This window comes from Strigops habroptila, chromosome 22 (assembly GCF_004027225.2).
Source record: "Strigops habroptila isolate Jane chromosome 22, bStrHab1.2.pri, whole genome shotgun sequence".
In the NCBI taxonomy this organism is placed as follows: domain Eukaryota; kingdom Metazoa; phylum Chordata; class Aves; order Psittaciformes; family Psittacidae; genus Strigops; species Strigops habroptila.
This window is the reverse complement of record NC_044298.2, coordinates 1,801,888-1,827,940: the sequence shown is the minus strand read 5'-3', so window position 1 is coordinate 1,827,940 and position 26,053 is coordinate 1,801,888. Positions and strand designations below refer to the sequence as shown.

Genomic DNA, 26,053 nt, shown 5'->3' with positions numbered 1-26,053 from the left:
CCCCAGAAGCCAGCTCCCTAAGTTCAAATATCCAGCCCCTGCCCCCACACATAAGGTTCCAGGAGAGAAACCTTGTGCTGGGCACCACCCACATGTGGTGAGCTCCAGAACAGTGCCATGAACATGGATATCCACTAATGCTTTGCCACCTAGAATTCCATGGCAGGAGCCAAGAGGTGAAATGACAGTCTGTATGGCCCAGGTTAAACTAGGTGGCTTTTGTATCAGAGATGACCATTTTGCCTTTCCTCTTCCTGCCTCCCCCAAATCCAGACCCCATAGCAGAGTTGGTAATAGGCATCCCACTATTATCACTGCAAGCTTTCTCTCTGCTTATATAGATTAAGTATAGAGGAAAGGATTCTCAGGAATGACAGTGAGTGCTCCAGACCTTACCTTACACGTCCGCATTCAGAGCAAGAACAGAAGCCCCAGGGCTCTGACTTACACTGGAAAAAGTGTCCTTACTCTTAGGAGGTGCCCTGTGATCACAGGTCACCAGAACAGCCTCTTTAGTCTAAACTAGGCTTAAGAAGATAATAATCTGATATTTTGCCAGAGATCAAGAGAACAAGAAACTCTACCATTGTGCTATGAGCAGAGTGAGTATTTCCAGGTATAAACAATGGGGCAAAAGTTAACAAGCATGCTTTAAGAACAACGTGCTCCAGCCTTCTTTTATCAGTCAATAGAAGTAAAAGCCCCATCTAGCCACATACTGGTACCAGCTCAGGCAATGCAGGCAAATAACAATGAAACTAGAAGACAAACAAACTTAAGCCTAAGGACAGCAGGAAGCCAGAGATCCTCCCTCCATACACATGACCCCACAGTACCTAAACAGGAGTCAAAGGCAGCCCAACAGCGCTATTGCAGTAAAGACAGAAAATAAAACCAGCAATAAAATAGAAAAACTAACAGAAAAATAAAACATTTACAACACAACTCTCAGAAAAGAGAAAAGCAGCTCCTGACCTGAGCTTAAATACAGAGCTGGGGCCAATGGGGAAGGGTGTGTGGCTGGGGAGGCTCTAGGTGAGGCCGTCAGCGTGATGGGGACCTGCTGGGTCCCTGAAAACCTTTCTCAGCTGCAGCTGAAACTGAGCAGCTCTGACATCTCCACTGCCATCTCCAGGGCCACCTTCCCAGCCAGGACATCATCACCCTTAAGAGTGAAGGGGGAGCAGAAACAGCATCTCAAAGTGTCTTCTCGGCAGCGACACACAGGGAGGGCAAGCGGTGAGAAGCGTCTGTGGGGTGCCAAGAGCCACCCTATACACCGTGGTCTTTGGGGTCTGTGGCATCAAATGTGACTGTGTGGTGAGTTCACTCCCTTTTATTTTCTCAGTAGAATAGGCAAATGATGGACACACATGTATGTATGTTTACTGTATGTTTACTACTTGATTTGCCTGCAGCCCTTCAAATCAATCCACAATAGCTGAAACCAGAAAGACCCATTTAAAATAAGACTGGGAGAAAAAGGGAGAAACATCTCCAGCTTTCCAGGTCCCAGACCCATCCTGAGCACATCAAGGGCAGTACCAGGCTGTCACCACTTGTGGCCAGCAGCACGGGTGGCTGTAAGAAGCCAGGAGGTTCTGTGGATTCTGTACAGGGACAGGAGCATCGATCTCACGCTTGGATCAGGCATTTACATTTTGTTACATGCCTCTGGGGCTTCTGACAGTCCCGTCTGGCCTGACGAAGAAAAAGAATCATGTGGAAAGTGAAACATCCCCTTCAAAAGCTGCCTTTTCTGCTGGGAAAGAGTGGAAATGTCCCTGTTGAGCTAAAAGTGCTGGTTGTGTGATTTGTGCTGCGGCTGTGGGGACAGAGCCTGCAGCCAGAAAAGCGGGACAGAAATCTGCATCCTGCTCTTCTGACTGCAGGCTCTGTCCCCACAGCAGCAGCGTGTCACACACAACCACCACTTCCAGCTCAACAGGGACATTTCTGCTCTTTCCCAGCAGAAAAGGCACCTCTGCCATAGTGACAGGCTGAGAGAGCTGGGCTTGTTCAGCCTGGAGAAGAGAAGGCTCCAGGGAGACCTTAGAGCAGCTCCCAGTACCTAAAGGGGACTACAGGAAACCTGGAGAGGGGCTTTGGACAAGGGCCTCTAGGGACAGGCCAAGGGGAATGGCTTTAACCTGCCAGAGGGGAGATTGAGATGAGCTCTTGGGCAGAAGCTCTTCCCTGTGAGGGTGCTGAGGCGCTGGCACAGGGTGCCCAGAGAAGCTGTGGCTGCCCCATCCCTGGCAGTGTTCAAGGCCAGGTTGGACACAGGGGCTTGGAGCAACCTGCTCTAGTGGAAGGTGTCCCTGCCTGTGGCAGGGGGCTGGAGCTGGATTGAGCTTTAAGGTCCCTTCCAACCCAAACCACATCATCTTGGTCTGGGAGCTGGCTGTCTCCAGTGGAATCACCACCGCGTTTCAGCTGAGCCAAAGCTCCTTGTGTGCATGCGGCAAGAAAAGGACCTGAGTCTCCTCATGCTGCTCTTACTCATCCTTTCTTTTTCATGCCTTTGCTGAGCTGTTCCCTTCCATCAATTGTTGATTTTTGGTAAATAGCTTGGGTTGCTTTTTTGTTTGTTTTGGTTTGGTTTTGGTTTTTGTTTTTAGCCAGATACTTTCTGAGGAGGAAGGAGCAGTGTAACAGAATGCTGGGGTGGTTTAGTGTGGTTTGAAGACTTTATTTCCTTAGAAATAAGTTGTTATTACATAATACGCAATAAAACTCAAGGACAGCCCAGAGCTTGGCTCTGCTGAAAGTTGGTGGGATGTAAATTCACCCTTTATTCCTGGTTGCACTTCAACCTGGTTTAAAACAGCAGAGGAATTCCTGCTTCTGAAAACCAGAAACAGCAATGGAAACTTGAAGAAAGCAAAAGGAAAAAACCCTTCTTCCCTGTTGAAGCTGCGTGGGCTAAGCTCTGATGGTGTTGAATAATTCATTCCCCTAAACCCACAGAACCAGCCAAGCTCTTCTTACCCCTTTTCCAGCAGTGGAACAAGTGAGCAGTGTTTTCCCCATCCCCGGCGCTCCGCTGAGTGCAGGAGGCTGATGTCCGTGCTCCATCCCCAACACGGGGACCCTGAAAGGACTGGGAGGACCATCTCCATCTCCAAGCACCTGCTATGGGCAGAACAGGAACAAAATTAAGCCCAGATCGCTTCCCTGAGTGCTCCACCTAAGGACAAGGATTGGGCTTTTCCTTGGTGAGGTTTTAAGGACCACCTCATCCTCCTCCTCGCTATAGGTCACATGCAGCCCAAAGCAGGGGTATGGGTGAATCCCAGAGTGTTTGGGGTATTCCTGCCCTGATGGGCATTGTGGCTGTGAGCACTGGTGTTCACCAGCTCTCCAGGAGGCTTCATGCTGGGTCCCAGCCCCACAATGCTGCAATGGAGTAGCAGCAGTTGGGATGCAGCCTCCACCCCGGCTGCGGTAGCAGCGCTGGGAGGTTCTGTACACCCCCAGGACACTGTTACTGTATGTGAAATGCTCTTATTCCTGGTTACTTCCTCTTCTTCTGGGGTTAAAGACCTGTAGTAGGACGATGCAGTTCTGGTACAAACTAGAAATCGATGATATGCTTCCTTTCACAGGGTTGTCTCTGGTGAAGCATTCAGCAGCACAACTCTGTGCTTTGAATACTTTCCACTCAAGAAAAAAAGAAGTCATTTAACCAAAAACAGGAAATACAGGGCCCAGGGCAGGGGCTCGGGTTTGAGTACACCTGCTTGACAGCAGATATCAACTCCACTGCAGCAGAGGCTTCATGAACTGAGGCATGGGCTGTGGCATGTGTCTTTGCCTGCTGATCTCTCTCGGCTGCGTCTGGGGTATGTATATTTTTGTCTCCCTGAAATACTCCCTTTGGATTGTTTGGGGATTTTCCCTAGCTATTAAGATCTTTAGAAATCATGAGCAGCATGCTGGGCAGATCGAGTAGAAATATTCGTCTAGGAAATAAATGGCTGGATGTGTTGTTCATCCCTAATAGAGGCTATTAGGCATGCATTCCTTATGGTACTAGTCAGGCTGAAGGAGGAGAGAATAAAAGATGATGAATAAACAAAGCTGTGTGGTTCGGTTGATACGCTGGAGGGAAGAGATGCCATCCAGAGGGACCTTGACACGCTTGTAAGGTGGGCCGATGCCAACCCCAAGAAGTTCAACCAAGCCAAGTGCAAGGTCCTACACCTGGGTCGGGGCAGTCCCAGGCACAGCTACAGGTTGGGTGGAGAAGAGATTCAGAGCAGCCTGAGGAGAAGGACTTGAGGGTGTTGGTTGATGAGAAACTGAACATGAGCCGGCAGCGTGTGCTCACAGCCCAGAAAGCCAACTGTATCCTGGGCTGCATCAAAAGCAGCGTGACCAGCAGGTCAAACGAGGTGATCCTGCCCCTCCACTCTGCTCTCGTGAGGCCTCACTTGGAGTATTGTGTCCAGTGCTGGTGTCCTCAACATAAAAAGGACATGGAGCTGTTGGAGCGAGTCCAGAGGAGGCCACGAAGGATGATAAGGGGCTGGAGCACCTCCCGTATGAAGACAGGCTGAGAAAGTTGGGGCTGTTCAGCCTGGAGAAGAGAAGCTGCGTGGTGACCTCATAGCAGCCTTCCAGTATCTGAAGGGGTCCTACAAAGATGCTGGGGAGGGACTGTTCATTAGGGACTGTAGTGGTAGGACAAGGGATAATGGATTCAAACTTAAACAGGTGAAGTTCAGGTTAGATATAAGGAAGAAATGCTTTACTGTGAGGGTGGTGAGGCACTGGAATGCATTGCCCAAGGAAGTTGTGAATGCTCCATCCCTGGCGATGTTCAAGGCCAGGTTGGATGGAGCCTTGGGTGACATGGTTTAGTGCGAAGTGTCCCTGCCCATGGCAGGGGGTTGGAACTAGATGATCTTAAGATCCTTTCCAACCCTAACTATTCTATGATTCTATGGTGACGGACAAAGCGTAGCTGCAATAGTGAAGCACTATACTGTGGGGTTTAATGGGGTATTAGTAGCAGTGAGCAAACAATTTAGTACCAGCTGTGAATTGGTGTACTGAAGATGAAGAGCCTTGGTGGCTTGTCTCACTCTGCAATACGGAGTGTCTCAGACCAAGAGGTGCCAGTGCACTGGGAGAAGGTCCCCAAGCAATAAACTGTGTGGAAGGTGAGTGGAATGGGACTTGCAGTGGGGTAACTTGCCTGTTTCTGGATGCCCGGAGAGCCCTGTTTGGCTGTGGATGGTGTCCTGGGGATGATGTTGTCCTGGATGAGGGGAACCAGGGACCTGGATGAGGGGGACCAGCTGGACCAGAGGCACTGTGTCCCCACAGCCCCATGTCAGGACCTGAGGTGACATAGTCTAGTGTGAGGTGTCCCTGCCCGTGGCTGGGGGTTGGAACCAGGTGATCTTAAGGTCCTTTCCAACCCAAACTACTTCATGATTCTGTGAGCCCTCTGCCACTGCATTGTGTAATTACTGGCTGCAAAACAAAGGGCTTGTCCAGGACAGAGACCTTGGCAGAGCTGGAGGTTCTTCTCGGCTCTGCTTGCTCACCGTTACTACAATACCCGCCTTTAAAATCCCCGTGGGGTTTTCTGCCTAGCCAGCACACCAAAAGTCCCATGAGCCCAATCCCTGCTGCGAGAGCTGCTCCAGGCCTAGTGCTGGGCTGGTGAGGATCACTTTGCCTTCCTCTGGCCTCTCTATATGGGCTTCAGCATGGCTGGTTTCAGCCCACTTCACATCCCTCCTCCTTCAACCTTGCTCCAGCAGAGCCATCTTCCCTGCAAAGCAGATGGTCCTCGCCAGGGCAGAGGGTTTTTCTAATATGATGTAAAAAAGGCTTTTTCATTTGGTAATGATCAAGGAACCTGATTGCTCCATGTCAGGCCATGGGGTTTCTGCGGGGTGATGGCTGTGTCTGATGCTGCTTTTGATGCTGGGGAGATGTAGTCCACAGAGACAGCTCAAGCCGCTGTGATTTGTGACATGGGAGGAGAAATAAATGGTGGCACTTGCTTAGGATGGTGGCAGGGAGAGCGTTTGCTCTGTGTTTTTTAGTGGAACCATATATGCCACAAGAGAAGTGGATACTGGGGTTATCTGGCCTCCTCAGAACTTTCTGGGGTAGCTTCTTCTCTTTTCCACTCTGGGGCAAAGCCTCACCCCAATGGAAAGAAGTTGGCAGGAAATATGGGGGTGACACGGTGGAGTCAGCTAATGCTGAGCTGGCATTTCTCCCCATGCTCTTTCCTCCCAAAACAAACTTGTTTGCCCAGGAAGGTGAGCAAATATGAATCACTGCACCGCCATGAAAGACAGCGAAGGTTCTGGGGGAGAAGCTCCTCCCACGTGCTTTCCGGGAAATCCAGGAGGTTGAGATGCTCTGGGATGAGTGGGAGATGCTTGCACCCCTCTTCTGAAGAGCACTTTTCTGTGGCCACCAAGAAACACACTTGGGACCACCTCAGCCAGGAGAAGGACAGCCTGAGCTCACCTCCAGGAGGCTGCGCTTCCCGCAGTTTGTAGAAGGGAAGGCCCATTGAAAGTTTCTGGAGCTGAAGAACTTAACGGTGTTGGATGCCGTGACTTGCATTCACCTGCAGGCTTTGGCTAAGAGCCACAGAGCACCGCTTCCCTCTGGCCCTGGTATCACCAGAACTTCTCCAGGTAGGTCCCACCACTGCCAGCACCCTGCTCCCAAGACCAGCATCCCCACCAGACTGGGGCCACAAGCTCCTTCCCCTGCTCGAGGCAGCCCTGCTCCATGGGGTGATATTTCACTGCCCTCGTTGGCTGCTGTTGTGCCAATGGAAAGCCCAGAGCCTTAAATCAGGATTTGGCCACGGTGCACAACGTGAGACAATGGGGAGGGTAATGCAAATGAAGAGTTTCTCACCTTGCTCCAGGAAGGCAGGAGCGGGGAGGAAGAGCAGAGGAAGGCAACGCTTCTCCTCTGAGCCCTGGACCTGCACCTTTTAGGGTTGAGAATGTGAAGCTGGAGGCTGAGGGTCACTGGTTTGGTCCTAGGGATGGTTCTGTGGGGTGCGCATGGGGCTCACCCTGAGCCTAGGTGTAAAGCATGACTCATGTTCCCACTCACTGGCAGCTGCTGGTGCAGGATGAGGTGGATATCCCAGAGCTTGAAAATGTGGTTAGATAATCTGTTCAACTTCTGACTGATATTATCTCATGCAACCCAAGCTGTCCCCAGTCTGCGGATTACCACAGTGGGTCTGATGCCATCACCAGCTCCCACAGCTACTTGGGCATCATAAATAGTGTGGCCAGCAGGACTTGGGAAGTGATCATCACGCTGGTGAGGCTGCACGTCGAATCCGGTGTTCAGTTCTGGACTTCTCACTACAAGAAAGACATTGAGGTGCTGGAGCAGGTCCAGAGAAGGGCAATGGAGCTGGTGCAGGGCCTGGAGCACAAATCTGACAAGGAACAGCTGAGAAACTGGGGGTGTGTGGGGGGTGTTAGTCTGAAGAGAAGGCTCGGGGGGGCCTTATCGCTCTCTACAACTACCTGACAGGAGGATGGAGCCAGGAGGGGGCTGGTCTCCTCTCCCAAGTAACAAGTGATAGGACAAGAGAAAACGGCCTAAAGCTGCACCCTTGGAGGTTTAGATGGAGATTAGGGACAATTCCTTCCCCAAAGGGCGCTCAGGCATTGGAACAGGCTGCCCAGGGCAGTGGTGGAGAGTCACCATCCCTGGAAGTATTCACAAACAGTGTAGACGAGATCCTTAGTGACATGGGTTAGTGGTGGCCTTGGCAGTGCTGCGGAACAATTGGACTTCAGCTTAAAGGTCTTTCCCAACCTGATGATTTCATGCTTCTATGATCAACCCTCATCCAGCAGAGCTGGGATGGGGCAGCTGTGGCTCTGAGCCTCCTGTGCCTCCCTGCCTGCCTCAGTCCTTCTCTCCATTCTCCTCCCAGGCATGGTCCATGGGGTGAGGGAAACGGTGTTGGGCACCCTGGGGAAGGCGACAATATTGCGGATCCCCCCTGACCTTCAGAACCTCACCCTGGACTTCGGAGCAGCTGTCTGGAAGCGGGACACCGAGGACCCCCAGAGGAAGCTCATCCTGCTCAAGTACTTAGATGGCAAGTACACCAACTACATGCAGGAACGAACCCGCTTCCACATGTTGGACTTCTCTCTGGAGATCCTGAACACCAGCCGGCAGGACAGGCAGCTCTACGAGTACATAGTCAGCAAGGGGCCAGAGGAGAAGGTCTGGCAGATACAGCTGGAGGTGTATGGTGAGACACGCTGCTATGGGAGAACTGTGCTGGGTGCTTCCAGCCACTCGCAGTGTTGGGAACAGGTCTGGGAGGTGCTGGGAACAGGCGGTCAAGGCGGGTGGGAGATGCTACATCATGTCAAGGTGCTGCAGTGAGTCCAAGACCCTCTTGCAGTCCAATCTACATACTCCCAGGAGCATTTGGGTTCATGCAGACCATGTCCCTCTCTAATGCTGTTTGCAGCTAGACTGGTTCCTCTCCATCTCCTATGGATTTAGAAGCCAACAGGATTTCCCAGGCACAACCCTCTGCCCCTTCCCTCCCTCTCTCCAGAGCCAGTGTCTGATCCCACCATCCAGATCCTTGGCTGGGTGCTGGCCAACGACACCTGCAACATCACCCTTAACTGCACGGCGGAGCGAGGGGACAACATCTCGTACAGCTGGGGCAGTGGGGACAACAGCACCTCGGGACTCTGCTCCCACAACAGCAGCCTCCTGCACCTCACCTACCCCCTGCAGAACTCCAGCATCTCCTGCTCCTGCACCACCAGCAACCCTGTCAGCACCCAGGTCATTGCCTTCAATTCCTCCAAGTGCAGCTATAAGCAAATGGGTGAGTCCCCAGTTGCCAACCCAGTTCTCTCCAGCCTCCTGGTCCTGTTCTTGCTTTGCAGGGGACTTTCTCAAGCTGCTTTAGGCAGTCTCAAAGGGGCCTTTTGCAAGCAAAGTGTCATCTCGGGGCTGCTCAGTGCTTCCCGTAAACGGAAGGATGTGGAGGTTCAGATCCCACCACCCTCCCCAGCTGCTGCACCTCAGTGCTTGAGGCTCATTTGAAAGCAGGAGACTCGTAGGCTGCATGGTTTGTGGAGGAGAAAACCCTCAGTGACAGCTTCCCCTTCATTGGCTCTTGGGGCAAAAGTCATGCTCTCTCTCATTGGGATTTTCTAGCTCTCCCTCGTGACGAGGGGGACTTTCTCCAGGGCTGGGCTGTGCGGTGGCTGCCCCTTTCCCTGGGGACCCAAAGGTAACGTCATGTCTCTGCTGTGGCTCTCACAGTGACCTGTGCTGAGCAAATAGCCGTGCGGGAAAAACAGTCGAGACTCTTGCTTAGAAAAGGGAGATGTTGAAATGAGATGTTCCAGGGGCATCTGGGGCTTGTTCCTCACCCCTCCTTGCCCCAAAACCCCTTGCACCCCTGTGTGATGTCACCATTAGTGGTTCATGAGCAAGGCTGCTCTGGGTGGGAGCGAGGCTGGAGCTGCAGAGCTCTGTCCCAGGGCCCTTTTACACCCTGCGATGCCAAGGGTCTGCCTCCCCACAGGCCTCCATAAAGCCCCAGAAACATTGTTAGGGCTTTGCCTGGCCCTGGTCGCACCTTCAGCAGATTCTTTGCTGCTTGGTGCAGCCTGGAGGTGATGAGAGGGTGCTCTGCTCAAGAGAAGCATTTCCTGCCCCTTGTTTCCTGTTCTACCGAAAAAAGCAGTCCAAAATTAGGTGGTGAGATGAAAAAAGCTTTCAGCAGCCCATTCTGCTTGGTTCTGGGTGACCCTGGGGCCGGTGGCTGATCCTGTCCCCTCTCTGTCCCCCATTCCAGGCAGCGCCAGGCTGGGGATGGAGGGTCTCCTGCTGATTGTGGTGGTGCCCATAGCTGCAGTGATGCTCATCGGCGTCCTCATGGCTGTCCGTTTGGCCAAGCCCGTCGGTGAGTGCCATGAAGTAGAAGTGCTGGGGGCAGCTGGTGATCCATGGTTGGGATGAACCTTGTGGGGGGACAGAATCTGTCCCCAGAAAAATGGACCAAGGGGCTGATTCCCGTGGGCCATATGTCTACAGAGTGGCATGGTTTAGTGCTGAACTTGGCAGTCGTGGGGTAACAGTTGGACTCAGTGATCTTAAACGTCTTTTCCAACCTAGCTGATTCTATGATTCTAAGAGTACCCTGGCCCTTGGGAAGGAGTGAAATATGCTTCTCTTGAAGCACAGAGTGAAAGGCAGGAAGGAAACCAGCTTAAAGAAAAAAAGATCAAAAAAAAAATAATAAAAAGATAGATCTACTTTACCGATCTCCAGTGCTTTACCCGGATGCTTCACCTGCGTGAGCAAGTCCAGAGAAGGCCATGGAGATGCTGTGAGGGCTGGAGCAGCTCTGCTCTGGAGACAGGCTGAGAGAGCTGGGCTTGATCAGCCTGAAGAAGAGAAGGCTCCTTAAGGGGAGACCTTAGAGAAGCTCCAGTGCCTAAAGGGGCTCCAGGAAACCGGGAGAGGGGCTTTGGACAAGGGATGGAGGGACAAGACAAGGGGAATGGCTTTAACCTGCCAGAGGGGAGATTGAGATGAGCTCTTAGGCAGAAGTTCTTCCCTGTGAGGGTGCTGAGGCGCTGGCACAGGGTGCCCAGAGAAGCTGTGGCTGCCCCATCCCTGGCAGTGTTCAAGGCCAGGTTGGATGGGCATAGTACCAGAGACGCAGCCAACCTTGGCTCACCCTTGCCATGCTTTGGGGTGCAGGAGCAGGATGTGACTTGCAAAGCACCAGGGTTCCCCTGAGTCCCTGCTCCCCTCCCAGCTCACTGACTTGCTTATCCCCCTGCAGCCAGCCAGGAGAGCTCACCACTCACTGAGGACAGCACGGTGCACACCATCTATTCCCAAGTGCAGCGGGTGCAGGTGAGCCATGACCATGCTCCTTGAGCGATGGGATCCCGGCACTGCAGCCTGGGGGGAGTGTGGACATGATCCTGATGGGATTTCTCGGGTAGGGTCTCAGATGGTGGCAGCCTGGCTTTGGGCAGCAGCACCCAAAGCCCCGGGTAGCTGTTGGATGCCTCTGTTGGCCTTCAGCACCCTGTGAATGGGTTTGGCCACTGGGTGTCAACACAGCCTTGCAGCTGATGAGGGAGAGGGTGGGGGAGGCTTCTGCCATTCCAGGAGTCTGCCTAGTCATCATTAATTTGGGAATTGCTGGGAATAAGGTTGGGCTCTGCAGCCCCCAGCATCTCAGGGTGGCTTTGGGGACAGACTGTGGGTCTTTTTCCCACTGCTCCTCAAGTCCTGCCCAGCACAAACTGGGGAGGAAATGGTGGGTCCATGGAGGGTAGAGGGAAGGAAGGGTCTCCATGGTGAGCTGTGTGCTACTGCTCATCCTTTGCTCTCTGTGCAGAAGCAGAAAGTAGCCCCTGCCACCGAGCACCCCTCCTACACCACCATCTATACTGCAGCCACCGGCCAGCCCCTGGACACGGCACTGGCCCCCAGCACAGTCCCCTGTGCCCCACGGAACACCCCAGCACAGCCCCACATCCTGCAGGGCCACCCACCCTTCTTGCAGGTAAGGGTGGTTCTCACCCTGGCTGGGCATCACCATGGGGCAACCCACATCTTCCCCCCAGCTCAGACACCTCTTTTGCTTCCCTGCTTCTTGCTGCAGAGCCCCAGCAAGGAGCCCACGACGGTTTATGCCAGCGTGATGATGCCCATGGCCTGAACCTCTCCAGGCAGTGGGCAGTAGCCCAGCCCAGCTTCCACCTCTGCTCGACGGACACCAACATCACATTCCTGGCTTGACGAAACCCTCCTCATCACTGTGGAATTGGGGCAAAACCCTCTGACATGCAGCCGAGCTGGGGCTGCAATGTAGAGGAGAAGGATGGCAGAGCAAAGAGCAGTGCTGAATGAAGCAAGGCGAGAAATCTCCTTGGATTATGGTTAAGTGTGGCCATAATCTGGCTAAGGGAAGATACTGAAGCACTGGGAAAGGGTGGAGGAACTCTGGATACCACCCTGCAGCCGGGCACGAGTGACAGAGACGGAATTGGCTCCTCGGAGAGGAAGGGTCCATCCCATCAGCTCCATAATGCAGCACTGGGAAGTGTGGCTGGAGCTGGTTTGGACCCCAGCCTCATCCCTGCCCATGGGCTTTCACTCATCCTGTGTGCTGGCTGCACTAGAGGGACCCCCAAGCTCGTGGTACGGGTGAGGTGGTGTGAGTTCAACAGTAGCGGGCTACAATCAGAAGTGTTTTTTATTTCAACTTTTGCTCTACAAGTGGTTCTAAAACTCCCGGGTTTCTGCCAAAGAAGGTTTTGCAATGCCCTCGAGGCTGAGCTCAGCCTGACTCCTGTATTGGGAGCACTCGTGTCCCTGCTTGGGCAAGCAGCAATGTCTCACCACACTTCTCCATCCCCATTGTTTTCCACTGATGACTATAGGAACAGGCAAGGGTTTTCCTTGGACTGTTTCCAAAGACTATTGAAAGATGAATTTTTGGATGAGAGGGGGAAGCAGCCCTTGTCCATGGCCTGGCCATCCCCTGCCCACAGCAGATCCCACATTCCCTGCAGAAATACCCAGGGGATGCTGGAGGGGGCCTGGACGAAGGAAAAGGGCTGTCAAATCTTTCCAACCACCCCAGTCCAAGCTATTTTATAATCCCAAGGTAACTCAGCTCATCCAGCAGGTCTGACTAAGGGAAAGGAAAATAAATGTATGTAAAGCCTTTTGGAAAGGTTTGCTGGACGAGTGTGTCACAGGCTGGATCAGGCTTTGGAGGGGAAGAGAAATTAGCGGGTTTGCACCTCCCTGGCTTCCTCCTTGCATTACTACAGAAAATCAGCTCAGCTGCTTCCTTGGAAAAGTCTCCAAAGCAGCAACTTCACCAGGATCACGGGCAGGACCACAGAAGGGCAAGGTCATGACTTTGTGACTCTAAAACGGTGTAAAAGCCTCAGATTCTGTGCCTGGTGCTTGGTGCAGGATTTAACCTGGTGCTGCTCCTTGCAGAATGATGGAGCACCCTGTGATGTGCCACCCAAACACGGCGAGGATATTGGATGCTCAGTATGGGGAACGATTCAAGTGAAAATACTGATGTTGCCATTGCAGAGGGGCATTGAGCCAGGATGCCACAGAAACCCCAGCTCCCAGGGGATTGTTGGAGGAGGCAAAGAGGGTTACAGGGTGGCCCATTCCCCAAGGTGTCTCTCTGTGCCTCTCACCTTAGTCGCCTGCCAGGGCGTTTAAAAAGAGAGGAGCCCATCACCAGCTTCACAGCATCAGGGCAGCACTGAAAGGTGACAGTAGAACCTGCTCCCTCGCTGGGGGAGAGGAACCAGGGCTAGTTTAAAGCCCAATGTCCCCAGCATGGACCCAGCTCTCGCTTCTCCCTACCTGAATTTCAGTATGAGGAGGATAGAGAGCTTGGATTTCACCATCCCTTAGGAAGCATGAGCTGGTGACATTGGTCTATGAGCACCAGCATGCTTGTGGGTGCTGACCCACTATGGCTTCCATGATACACCTCTCAGAGCTGGTTCCTGTAGAGGAGCTGGGCTACTTGTCACACACAGCCATGGTGCTGCTCTTTGTCCCAGATGCCACACTCATCTTTGCTTGAAAATGGAGTTTTTCAGCTCAAGTTTTCATTGCACACATGGGATTCCTTCCAGTATCTAAAGGGGCTACAAGAAACTTGGAGACGGGCTTTGGAAAAGGGCCTGTAGGGACAGGACAAGGGGGAATGGCTTTAACCTGCCAGAGGGGAGATTGAGATGAGCTCTTAGGCGGAAGCTCTTCCCTGTGAGGGTGCTGAGGCGCTGGCACAGACTTTTCCCAGAGAAGCTGTGGCTGCCCCATCCCTGGCAGTGTTCAAGGCCAGGCTGGATGAGGCTTGGAGCAACCTGCTCTAGTGGAAGGTGTCCCTGCCCGGGGCAGGGGGTTGGAGCTGGATGAGCTTTAAGGTCCCTTCACACTCTAACCAGCCCGTGATTCTGAGGTCATCCTCTGTCATACCCGTCAGCCCAATGTCTCCATCAGATGACACTGGTGGTACCAGCCATTGGATGAAGCACACAGTTATCTCCACCCATCCAAGCTGTTGAAGGGAAGGCCGTGTGCACAGAGACGCTCACCTCTCTCTCTTGCTACCACAAGCTGTAATACATGCTGGGTACAGAAAGCTCCTCTCCGTGCACCGTGGGTTGATGGATGTGTTTTGGTGCCTGATGCTTGCCCTCCTCCTTCAGCAAGCAAGTAAGTGCAAGATGCTGATTTTCCCTTAGCAGTGGAAGGCAGGAGCCCATGGGGAGCTCAGGGTGGGTTTAGGCTGGTTTTAAGGGCTCCTGGGAGAGCAGGGACAGGGCTGGCATGTGTGGGACCAGTGGCGCAGGCGCAGCTCCACAGGGATGTCCTGAGGATGTTGGGCAACCCAGGGTGAAAGATGCCCAGCACGACCCAGTGCTGGCCCCTCGCTCTCATGTAGTCTCCCTGTGCAAATGAGTGAATGCATCAGGTCTCAGCTCCAGCCCTGTCTCCATCCAGCTGCTGCCAGATGTGCACCGGCTGCTGAGTTTGACGTTCTGCTGCACTCCGGGGCTGTTCGCCTGTGTGTTGTTTCTGAGTTTTCCCTGCTCCTGCGGGTTCGTGGTGGGGAATTTAGGGCTGTTTGGAAGAGGGGACACTTTCTGGCTCTTTTCAGGCAAGGGGAAATGGGCAGAGACGTTGGGTTTGCCCCGGCTCCCTCCCTGCAGCCTCGGGGAGGGTTTTGCCCCTGGCTGAACCCTCCACTGTCCTTATCTGCCGCTTCAGCAGAATTTCCTTCAGCTCTATCTCTCTGACCAGCTTTTCCTTCCATGTGGTCAGAGATGCCTGTTCTCGCATGGGGGAACCAGAAATGCAGAACCCTGGGGAGACGTGGCAACTTTGGGGTCTGGCTGCCTGGCTGAACCAGGATTAGTTGCCTTTTCAAGAACTGGGAAGAAAAACCTCCATCCCCAACCCAGACTAGTAAGCATTGACTTTTATATTGGGAATTAAATGTCTTCTTCCTTCTCAGAAGAGGGGGAATCAGCTCTACATTTGGCGAAGAAGCTGCCTGTTCTTGCCTGCTTATAGATTAACGTGGTCTTTAGGCTGGTGCTGAAAGGGAACCTTTCTGACCTTTCTGAGCTGTTGCAAACTTCTTGCACTTTCATTTACACCGCCTTGAACCCCCTCTGTGCGTAGGAAGCTGCTTCTCGAGCACTTTGGGGGATGTGAAAGCACAAGTCCTCATATGGGACCTCAGCCCAGATCCTCAGAGTCAAATCGATTATTTAAAATAAAAAGGAATCCCCTAATTCCTGCAATCACCCAGCAATGGAGAGATTCCTCAGTGCTCTCCACTTCCAGCATCAGTGATCCAGTGTGAACCTTATCCCAAGCGATGCTCCAGAGGCCTCAGGTGAGCTGGCAACACGTGTTTGCAGCCTAGAAAACCTCTCATCTGCTGGGCTGCATGAAGAGAAGAATGGCCAGCAGGCTGAGGGAGGGGATTCTCCCCCTCTACTGCACTCTGTGGAGACACTCACTGCAGTCCTGAGCTGAAGCCACTTCTTGCATCACACAAGGGAAGCTGGGGACACGTGCCACCCCACAGCCACTGGGACAGGGTGCAGCACCCCAGGGTGCACCCCAGGGCTGGGGTAGGGGCGTCCCCTCTAAAATGCCTATTAGAGCTGAAAATGTGGTGGTGCTGCTGTCACACGTGGTGGTTCTGTGGCCCCAACAGCGTGAGCAGCAGGTCATGGAGGGGAATCGCCCCCTCTGCTGCGCTCTGGGGAGACAGTCCCTGCAGTCCTGTGTCCAGCTCTGGGGCAGCACAACACAAGAGGGAAGTGGAGCTGTTGGAGCAAGTCCAGAGAAGGCCATGGAGACGCTGCGAGGGCTGGAGCAGCTCTGCTCTGGAGACAGACTGAGAGAGCTGGGCTTGATCTCCTGGAGAAGAGAAGGCTCCAGGAAGACCTTAGAGCAGCTCCAGTGCCTAAAGGGGCTACAGGAAAAGCAGAGAGGGGCTTTGGACAAGGAATGTAGGGAAAGGCCAAGGGGAATGGCTTTAACCTGCCAGAGGGGAGATTGAGATGAGCTCTTAGGCAGCAGCTCTTCCCTGTGAGGGTGCTGAGGCGCTGGCACAGGGTGCCCAGAGAAGCTGTGGCTGCCCCATCCCTGGCAGTGTTCAAGGCCAGGTTGGACACAGGGGCTTGGAGCAACCTGCTCTAGTGGAAGGTGTCCCTGCCTGTGGAAGGGGGTTGGAGCTGGATGAGTTTTAAAGGCCCCTTCCAATCCAAACCAGTCTGATTCTATGATGTTACCCTCAGTGGAACAGAGCTACTGTGTGCAATGGCACTTGGGGCTCTGGTCCCTGTAGATCAGCCTGTCCATGGTGTCACCCTGTGTGTCACAGCGGGGTGAGGCTTTGCTTTTTAGCCAACACCCCTTCCCCAAGCCTCAAGCTCGCTGCACATCCTGTCCCTGGGCACAGCGCTCAGTCCAGCTTCTCTCCCTAGTGTGCACCAGCAAGGGGTCAGAGGTGATCGGCACCTTGGGCAGGTCCATCACCTTCTACCTCCAGAGGCTGGAAGGAGAAGCTGCAGCCTGGAGCTTTCACAACGATGTCATAGTGACTGTGAAATTCGGTGATCCTCCTGAAGCCACGTTTTTTGATGACAACTACAAGCCACGCTTGGCCTTCCCCAACAATGGCAGCGCGCTCACCATCTCCCAGCTGAGGATGGAGGACGCTGGTACCTACACTGCAAAGAGCTCAGGGGTGAAAACCACCTTCACTTTACACATTTATAGTAAGAACCTTCTACTGTTGACATTTTTCTTTACACTTTGTGCTAAATGGGGGTTCTGACAGCCCCCTGCTTCCCACAGGGGAGCTGTCAGTGCCGACGGTGACCTGCATGGTGCAGAACTGCTCGGCAAGCATCTGCCGCTACATCCTGCACTGCACCACATCCGGATCCAGCTCTGGCAATGTCTCCTATATCTGGAGCATGGGGAGCTTGCGGAAACATGGGGCCACAATGCTCGTGGAGGAGTCACTCCTGGACGAGCCACTTCTCACATGCACGGTGCAAAACCCTGTCAGCAGTAGCAACATCACCATCATCTCGCTCACTGCCCTCTGTGCAGGTAACAGCCATGGAAAGATGCACGAGTGGGTGGTGGGGAAGGGCCATATCCTGCGTCCAGTGGTTCCAGCTTCCCCCCGAGCTGTGCTTTGGTGTACAGAGAAACACATGCCCCAGCAGAGGCACTTACCTCTTTCCTGTTCTCTTCCCTCACCATGCTGCCCATGCTGCCAGAAAACACAACCCACCCTCCCACCAATGGTGAGCTCCCAAACTGTCCATGTCCAGCCTTGCTATTCAGCTCTGACTGTGCCCGTAGCTGTCCTTGTCGACTGGGGAATTTGGGGAGAGTAGGTGTCCCTCAGAAAGCCCCGCTTTGGGATGGGAGCAACAAATCAATTTACGCAATGGAAAGGCAGAGCCAAGGATGGGCTGCAGGTGGGAGTGTGGCTCCACGTTCGATTTTCCAGAGGGGTTTTTCCCACCACAAAAGCCACCCATGAGGTCCCCAGAAGGCAAAGGGACATCAGTGGGGAAAGTTGTGGCCGTGGAGGGGCTGGGCCCAGAGTATCCCTGCCACTGCTCTGTCGCTGCTCTGCCTGCAAAACCACTTGTCTTCATGCAGCGTGTCACCTCTTTTCCATGTCGGACCATATTACCATGGAATAAGGGTCCCTGTGAAGCAGGAAGGGGCTCAGCAGGGTGTTGAAGCACTGTCGTGCCCGTTTCCCCCCTCTCTGATGCTGGGAAGAGCCAGATGCATTCTGGGATGTTCTTCTCTTTCAAGACAACTACTCCAGCAGGCAGGCTGGAATTGTGGCCGCAGCGGTGGCAGGAGCTGGAGTGCTTTTAGCAGCAGTTATCCTTGTGATCTACTGTAAACCCAAAGGTGAGCTGCTTCCCCTGTGGGTCCCTGTAGACCTGGCAAGCAGGAGATGGAACCTGAAAAGGGACGACATGGCCCAGGCACCTGGGGGGCTGCAGATGCTGGAGCTGAAAGTGCTGTGGGGGGTTTGCTTTTGTTGCTGCTGCTGACAGTAGCCCCTTGTTGCTTCTCTCCCAGGCTGGAGGATCTTCCGTTTGCCTGCAGACGAGGCTGTGAACACAGGTAGGACCTTGAGGCTCCCCTAGGCACTTCCCTCCCTCCCCCTTTTTCCTGGTGGGAACAACCTGGTTGCATTTAAAATCAGGAGGGATATCATCCGCTGCTGTGGCTTGGTACCAGAGTGTACCCTGGACCCCAACACCTCCCCGCACCCCCACCCTGCATGCATGGAAGCGAGTTACAAGAAGTGACCCAGACGATGTTCCTGAGGCTGAAGCTGTGCTCTTTCCCAGTTTCTTGCTGGAAAACTTCATTCCAGCCCACCAAATGGGAAACATTCCAGCCCATTCCAGCTGGGAGCACAGCCATGGGATCACCAAAGGGAGAGGTATTTGAAGAGAAAAGATAAGAGCTGGCAGGAGATAGCTGGGGGTATGGAGACAAACAACAAGGGGTCATGTGCCCCGTGGACACAAACAACCCACTGCAGCACCATGACCGCTGCCTGGTTTCCCTGGCTTTTGGAGGTAGAGATCAGAGGCTCCTGGCAGAGGTGGGGCAGCATGACAGTGGCTGCAGGGGCCTGGTATTCCTTCGGGATCAGCTCCACCAGACTCAGGGGTTTAGGGTGCAAGTCCAGCCAAGAAATCCAGTGGAAGAAGAAACCACTGGATCAGTTCCCACCTCCTCTTCCTGATGTTCAGGGTTGTTCTGTGATGCAGTGTCGTGCCCATCACTGCTACAACTGGGCCGATGACCAGAAGGGATCTCACTGACTCTTTTTTCTTCAAATGTGCATGGTTTGCTGTTTCCATGAGCTGAAATAAAGCTGACACCAATGGGGGAATTCCTGCTTTGTGTTTTGCATTTGCCTGTGCCCCAGTGGGATGTCGGGTTGCACCCAGCACCAGGATCATGGGCTCCTCCAATGCAGTCATTGAGATCCAGCTCTTCTATCAGCGGCTATGGGCAAAACGTCTCCCTGAAGCTCTCTCTGCACTGGCTGAGGTCTGCATTGCTGTTCCTCCACAGTGCTGCAAATGAGAGACACTGGAATTTTGACCCCCAAATGGGATTATGAAGGATTTAAATCCTCTCCTCTACTCCGATGAGCTGAAGAATGAGCTGAGGCTGCCATGGTGGCAATGTATGAAGGAGAGACAAATGCATCTTCCCTTCTGAAAGCAGCTGGGGATCTTGTATTGGAATGGGACAAGCTGATTTGCACTGGCACATACTTCCACTGCTATCCTTTGAGCTGGAAGCAAGCGCCCTGCTCCCACCTCCCCTGAGGCAGAAAGGATGGTGGGATGAAAAGCAATGCTTCACCTCAACACAGGCCCACATCGAACCCCTCCAGCAGCTCTGAGCCTGAGCCTGCCATGCTTTAAGCCGGGATTCCCACCCTTCCCATCCCAGCAGCACCACAGGTGATGCAGGAGGATCCACCACAGCCTTTTCCCTCGCTGACCTTCCCCTCTTTTCTCCTTACAGAGGCCAGATCAGAGTACACAACAGTGTATGCCCAAGTTGGCCCTTCCCAGCAGGTGAGTTTGTGCAGGTTCATGCCCATCATCTGGGTATGTGGCTGGACCAGGATGCAGATCCGGAGGGTCCCTGCATGGGGTGGGGATGACCTGGGGGCTGTGTGCTGGAGTGGGGAGGAAGGACAGCAGCTGGGCAACCTAAGCCTATTAGTTCCTCCTGGGAACTTGAATGGGGATGTGCTAGTGCTGGGGCTGCCCCAAGAGCAGCCAGTGTGGCCACAGCCACCTGCCTGCACTTCCAAGTGCATCACCAGGGTCTCTGTCCCCAGCCCCACCAAACCTGGTTTCTTTGGCTCACCCAGGCTCTGAGATCACTTTGACAGCTCCAAGCCCTGGAAACACGTTTTAAAGCCTTTTCCCCAGGTTTACCTGCAAGATGGCTCAAAGACGACACCAATGCCCAGTAGTGAGACCTCCAAAACCACCCATTTCACGATCCAGGGTACAGCCCAGGTGAGTTGTGGCTCTTGGCCATCTCCCCTAAAGGGGCTCCAGCACCAAGCAAGGAGATGGGCAAGACCCCAGGGAGAGAGACGTAACCTCTGGAGTGACAGGCATGAGCAGATGGGTCTTCACTGGGCTTTCTTGAGCTCCAGAGCGTCAAACCAAGCCCATGGGTCCCCTCTCTCTTGCCAATGGAGGAATCGGCTCCTGTGAGCCCAAGCAAAGCTTTTGTCCCTTTGCAATTGCAGACAGATGTTGAGAAGATGGGCAGAGGCCTGCCAGACTGCTGGGAGCAGGATCAGAAAACCCTCCACTCGATCAACTAATCAGAGCCCATGGCACAGCTCCGGCATGCGGTGCTCCTCGTTTTTCTACCCTCTCTGGAGGGTAGAAGGAACATAGAATCATAGAATCATAGAATCAACTGGGTTGGAAAAGACCTTTAACATCATCAAGTCCAACCATTAACACTGGACTGCCAAGGCCACCACTAACCCATGTCACTGAGGGCTTCATCTACATGGTTTGTGAACGCTTGCAGGGATGGTGACTCCAGCACTGCCCTGGGCAGCCTGTTCCAATGCCTGAGCACCCTTTGAGGAAGGAATTGTTCCTCATCTCCATCTAAACCTCCCCTGGTGCAGCTTGAGGCCATTCCCTCTTGTCCCGTCCCTTGTTCCTTCGGAGCAGAGACCAGCCCCCTCCTGGCTCCATCCTCCTGTCAGGCAGTTGTGGAGAGCGATAAGGTCCCCCCTGAGCCTTCTCTTCTCCAGACTAAACCCTCCAGGTCCCTCAGCTGTTCCTCATCACACTGGTGCTCCAGGCCCTGCACCAGCTCCGTTGCACTTCTCTGGCCCCGCACCAGCACCTCAATGTCTCTCTTGTAGTGAGAAGCCAAGAACTGTGGATGCAAGTCCAACCCTCCCAGTGCAAGGACATGAGCTGATGCTCCTGATGGGCCACAGAAATGCTCCTGGGGGAGTGGTTTTAACCTGCCAGAGGGGAGATTGAGATGAGCTCTTAGGCGGAAGCTCTTCCCTGTGAGGGTGCTGAGGCGCTGGCACAGGGTGCCCAGAGAAGCTGTGGCTGCCCCATCCCTGGCAGTGTTCAAGGCCAGGCTGGATGAGGCTTGGAGCAACCTGCTCTAGTGGAAGGTGTCCCTGCCCGTGGCAGGGGTTGGAACTGGATGATTTTTAAGGTCCCTTCCAACCTAAACTATTCCAAGATTCTATGATTCTATGATTCCTGGGATTCGCACTGCAGCACCTCGCAGTTTGGAGCCTCACAATGGAGGCTGGGAAGACTCCTCAAGAGCCTCCTAACATCCTTTTTTACCTTTTTTTTCCTTATACTTTTCAACTTGGCAATCCTTTGGCTACTTCATTTGATTGGTCACCCGAGAGAAAGCAAGAATAACGCTTGGTGGTAGAAAGCTGAATATGGAAACACACCTACCTTCACCCAGGAGCACACACGCGGGTGCTGCAGTTTCAGTTCTGGCTGCTTCTGCAGTGCTCCTGGCCCTGCTGGGGACCTTCCAGACCTCACAGCTCCCACCACCGTGCCCAGCATCACTTTATGCCACCAGCAAGCTGTTTGTGGTCCCCTGAGATGTTGTCGGGGTCCTTGGCAGGAGATAATCCAGCTTAGGGGCAAACAGGACAAGGAACGTGGCTGAGGCTGTTCCACTCCACTCCTTTGATGTGCTTATATATGAGGTTTTATTCTTGGATGAAATATTTGTGTGGGAGCTTTAGGAGGAGAGCAGCTTTCCAAGAGATCCAGGGATGCTCCACAGTGCAGTACTGGCTGCATCCCACCGAGGTGCATGTCCTACGGCAGGGTCTGCATGGCTTCACCCAGAGCTGGGATTTACCAAAGCAGGGGATGGCCAGCTAGCAGGACATGGGGCACATCCCACCCTCCCTGCTCCCCAAATCCCCCCCAGAGCCAGGAATGGAGCCAAGCTCCCCTGTTGGCACCAATTTTCCGGTGCTGCCGGACGGACAGACGCTGGGAAACTTCTTCCCATGCTGCTTCCCTCTGCTCTTTGTCTTGTTTGTGTAGATAGTGAATTATTCAGGGATGAAACTGGAGATTTCTTTGAAGTGTCTGGCACAGGAGAGCCCTCTAGGAATAAAAATGCCAGACACATCCGAGCTCAATTTCTGTCTGCGTATGATTTGAGGTGAAACCAGACCATTATTGGGAGTAATTTGTTTGTTCTCTGCATTTTCATAATAGGTGTTTGAGTTTCTCAAATTCATGCTGATCAATTAAAAACATACCTTAGTGGGTCATGCACTTTACCAAGGGATTTGTCCATGTGGCACCAAATTTGCCCTTGTAACTCCAATCCCCAGCCTGGAACAAGGCTTAAACCAGCAGTGATGCCACCATGGGCTGGCCCAAAGGGAGCTGGGGCAGTGCTGGAGTGTCACCTCCTCCTTTGCCCATGTCAACAGCTGATGGGATCTATCCCTTATGCAGGTCATAGCCCAAAAATGCCTCCCCCTCCCTGGCATAGTTTCTGGCCATTAATCACCCTATTTCAGTGCCAGCACCTTTGAGCTTACAGGAAGCCGTTGATGGGGCAGAAAGGGGAAGGAAGACATTGCAAAAGGGGAAACAGCAGTGGAAGGCTCCGGCTCCGGTGAGGCAGAGGAGGATGAAGCCCAGAGGCATGGGGATGGGCTGGCTCTGCATGGCAGTGCTCTGCTCTGGAGCTGGTGAGTGGGGTTACCGGGGGGTTCCCTCCATCTATGGGGCTGGGGGAGGAGGAAGAGGAGGAGGAAGGAGCAATGTGAAGGCAGTGGGTGTAACACCACGTTGCTTTCTCAGGGGACCCTTTGCAACAGGGCAGGATGCTCCCCTGGACATTTCAAGGAGGGAAAGGCTTAGGCCATCTGCTTTATGGCTTGGCTGGTGTCTGGCTTGTGTGCAGGGGGAAAATTGGCGTTCCCTGAGCTCTCCCAGGTTTGAGCTGGGCCACAAATCCCCATCCTGGGCTCCCTCTGCCCAGCCCTTTGCTAGCCAAGGGGCAGGATGCTCACTGACCACCCGGCCCCTTTCTTGTCCACATCTCACCATGGGCTGCTTTGCTTGAGGACCCTGTTTCACCGCCACAGAGCACCTCGGTGGTGCTGGCACCACAAGCAGTTGCCCAACATCAGTGTGACGCTGCTGGTAGCATGTGGTCCTGCACAACTTCCCACAAGCCCTGGACTCACTGTTCCCAGCACCCACCATGGCAATGCAACTGATAGCATCTTCTTCCTTAGTGGGTGTTTGTCTCAGTGTGAACATGGCAGGATGGTAATCCCATGGATCCATTGGCATTCCCCAGCCCCACACCTTTGTCACAAGTCCTGAGGCCAGAGGAACTTCTTGCTCCCACCTTGCCTCTCCCTAAGCCATGGTGCTGCAGCGCGGGCTGGGCTCCTGGTGTAGGACCGTGGTGGGCCTGGTGCAACCACCAGCTCTGCAGCTCCATTCCTGCTCCATAGGGGCAGTTTTGGTGTGGGGAGGCACTGACATGAATCAATGACCCTCATTTGCAGCTCTCGTCATCAAAGAGGATTCAGGGCATCAAAGCCCCATGCAGCGTGATGAGGGCCTGGAGCTGCTGACAGACCCCAACACAACCACTGGGGATATGGACAAGCTGATGACATGGCCAACAGCCTCCCCAACCCCTCCTTGGAGCAGGGACCCCATCACCACCACAGTGCTGACACAGACAGATGCTGCAGGGAACAAAACACGTGAGTCCCATGGGGGAAGGAAAAGATGCAGCTTAGGAACGTGCCACCATCCTGGAGGGTCCTGCATCCCCCCAGAGACATTTGCCACATGCCCCTGGCCACCTTTGCGGGCAGCATGCCCACATCTCCTATCTCTTCCCTTAGGAAATGCATCAGCTGTTCCCATCAAGTACTGGTCCCCTGCCCTTTTTGTGGTGGTTGCTCTGCTTGTGCTCTTCTTCACCTACCAGTGGACTAAGGGGGAAGGTGAGCTCCCCACCAGGCCACAGCTGCTCCCCTTTTGTTCAGCAACGTGTTGGGTTGGCAGGAAGAGGTAACAGCCACCTCCCAACCCACATCCTCAAAGCAGTGAGAAGTGCTGTGGAAAGTCAGTTACTCTGGTGCAGCTGGATGAGGCGGGGTCTGGGTTCATGTTGGAACAGGGGGACAAAGTAAGAAACCCCTTGGCCATGGCTTAGCCCCATGGTGGGGGTTCCCCCTTGCTCAGTTTGGCTTTAAAAGTCCAGGTGTTTAACCCGTAACTCCCTCTTCTGCTCAGTCGTGCACCTCTCAGGGCCAGCTCTGCCCTTTCACCCAGGGTTTCTCCTTCTCTGCTCTAACACAAACCTCAGGCTCAGTTTTTTTCTCCTCCTGCAAACCCCAAACCTCACCCTCTTCTCAGGAGGGTCTTGCAAAGCCCTTGCAAAGCCTTTTGCAAAGCTGTTGTAACACTTATGTCTGCCCCGGCTGCAGGGACCCGGGACCGAGCCACCTCCATCAACGACTCTTCAGGTGAGATGTGGTCACCCTGAGCCTTAGACCCTTCTTGACCTGGGCTCAGTGCCGTGAGCCACATCCCAGCTCATTGCCTTGCAGATTTGGGAGCCCTGGATCACACCAGCACCCCAAAAACCGCTGCTCCCCAGGTGAGCTGAGAGCCCTGCATGGCTTTGGGCAAGCCCCAGCCTGTGCCTCAGTTTCCCCATCCACCACAGAGGAGGTGCACCCATCACCCAGGTGATGAGGATGCTCAGTGCAGCTCCTCAAGCAGCTCCTCTTGCAGGAGGAGAGGAAAGATCCAGAGAAATCCCCAGCCCTGGAGCATACTGAAACCACCTTCAGCGAGCCGGATCCCACACCAGACCCCCAGGTATTGCGCCCCAATGCACTGAGCTCCACTGCTGGGGCAGGGGGGGAGACTGCCAGCCGAGCCCCTCCAGCCCATGAGGTCCCTGAGGAGGGTTTATAGGCCCCCCCCCCAGCATCTCATTTTGCTTCTCTCCAGCCTGATAGCCCCGCAGCTACCAGTGGTCCCCACTGCTCCCAGGAGCCCAGTGCTGATTGAGAGTTCCCGGGGAGCCCAGTGGCTTCCAGACATTCCCAGGGAGCACAAGGCCACCCAGAGCGGTAGCGTGGGGACTGAGAAGGGATGATGCTCCAAGCTGGGGGACCACAAGCACCATGTGCCCCCTCGGCCCTCCCTGTGGATGCCCAAATCTTGGTGGAAATGGGGACGTGCGTGGGACAGGGACCTGCGTGGGATGTGGCCCAAGGACATGAGGCTTGGGATGCCTGAGCTGGGCACAGCTGAGCCAATAAAGATGGATTTCACACCAGAACCCCTGGACTTTCTCTGCTGGGAAGGAAGTCCTCCCCCCGCCCAGCCCCACTGTCACTTTTTCCCCATGTCTTGGAGCAGAGCAGAGGTGTTGGTGACACAGTGGGGGAGAGAAAAGGTGCAAAAGCCAAAGGAAACACTTATCCCAGTGCGTAAGTGCTGACGTTGCTGCGGGGGGGAGGGGGGGGCACAAGCTGGGGTGTATGGGGTTCGAGTGGGTGCTGGGGGCGGCATGGCTGCCAGCAGATTCGCTGTCACAGCAAGGTGACCACAGGCAGCAGCCCATGGGCCGGAAGAGGCTCTGCAGCCCCCCTGGGAGATGTGCATGGGAGGACTCAACCCCCCAGTGAAGGGGTTGGGAATTGCTTCCCCTCAGGAAGGGTTTGGGTGTTTCTCCAGACTTCGCAGAGGGGAGGTAGAGCAGCAGCCCCTGCTGTCCTTTGCTCGTCCCAAGCCCTTCACCATAAATCCCAAATACCTTGGTCCCCCAAATCCTTGTTCATCCA

At 54.1% G+C, this 26,053-nt stretch overlaps 2 protein-coding genes across 7 annotated transcripts; both read left to right on the top strand.

The window, feature by feature from the left end:
- The first annotated feature begins 3,793 nt into the window (after nt 1–3,793).
- Nucleotides 3,794–11,743, top strand: SLAMF1 (signaling lymphocytic activation molecule family member 1). Its single transcript, XM_030473707.1, has 8 exons — nt 3,794–3,845; nt 7,952–8,278; nt 8,594–8,875; nt 9,857–9,964; nt 10,853–10,948; nt 11,116–11,162; nt 11,309–11,587; nt 11,687–11,743. Exons 1-8 carry the CDS (start codon nt 3,794–3,796, stop codon nt 11,741–11,743), a joined length of 1,248 nt encoding a protein of 415 aa, XP_030329567.1.
- A 2,414-nt stretch (nt 11,744–14,157) lies between these two features.
- On the top strand, nt 14,158–25,548 carry LOC115602615 (SLAM family member 5-like). 6 transcript variants are annotated; one of them, XM_030473883.1, is made up of 15 exons: nt 14,158–14,286; nt 16,578–16,871; nt 16,951–17,211; nt 17,385–17,411; nt 17,938–18,039; nt 18,214–18,258; nt 19,690–19,742; nt 20,094–20,195; nt 22,765–22,915; nt 23,747–23,950; nt 24,095–24,196; nt 24,683–24,721; nt 24,806–24,855; nt 24,993–25,079; nt 25,215–25,548. In XM_030473883.1, the coding sequence occupies exons 1-15, from the start codon at nt 14,238–14,240 to the stop codon at nt 25,272–25,274; spliced, it is 1,626 nt and encodes a 541-aa protein (XP_030329743.1). In that variant the 5' UTR covers nt 14,158–14,237; the 3' UTR covers nt 25,275–25,548. The 6 variants fall into 6 exon arrangements, with proteins under 6 accessions (XP_030329743.1, XP_030329745.1, XP_030329740.1 ...); XM_030473880.1 differs by lacking the exon at nt 14,158–14,286 and having other exon boundaries at nt 16,404–16,871; XM_030473881.1 differs by lacking the exon at nt 14,158–14,286 and having other exon boundaries at nt 16,405–16,871; nt 20,106–20,195.
- Nucleotides 25,549–26,053: the final 505 nt, after the last annotated feature.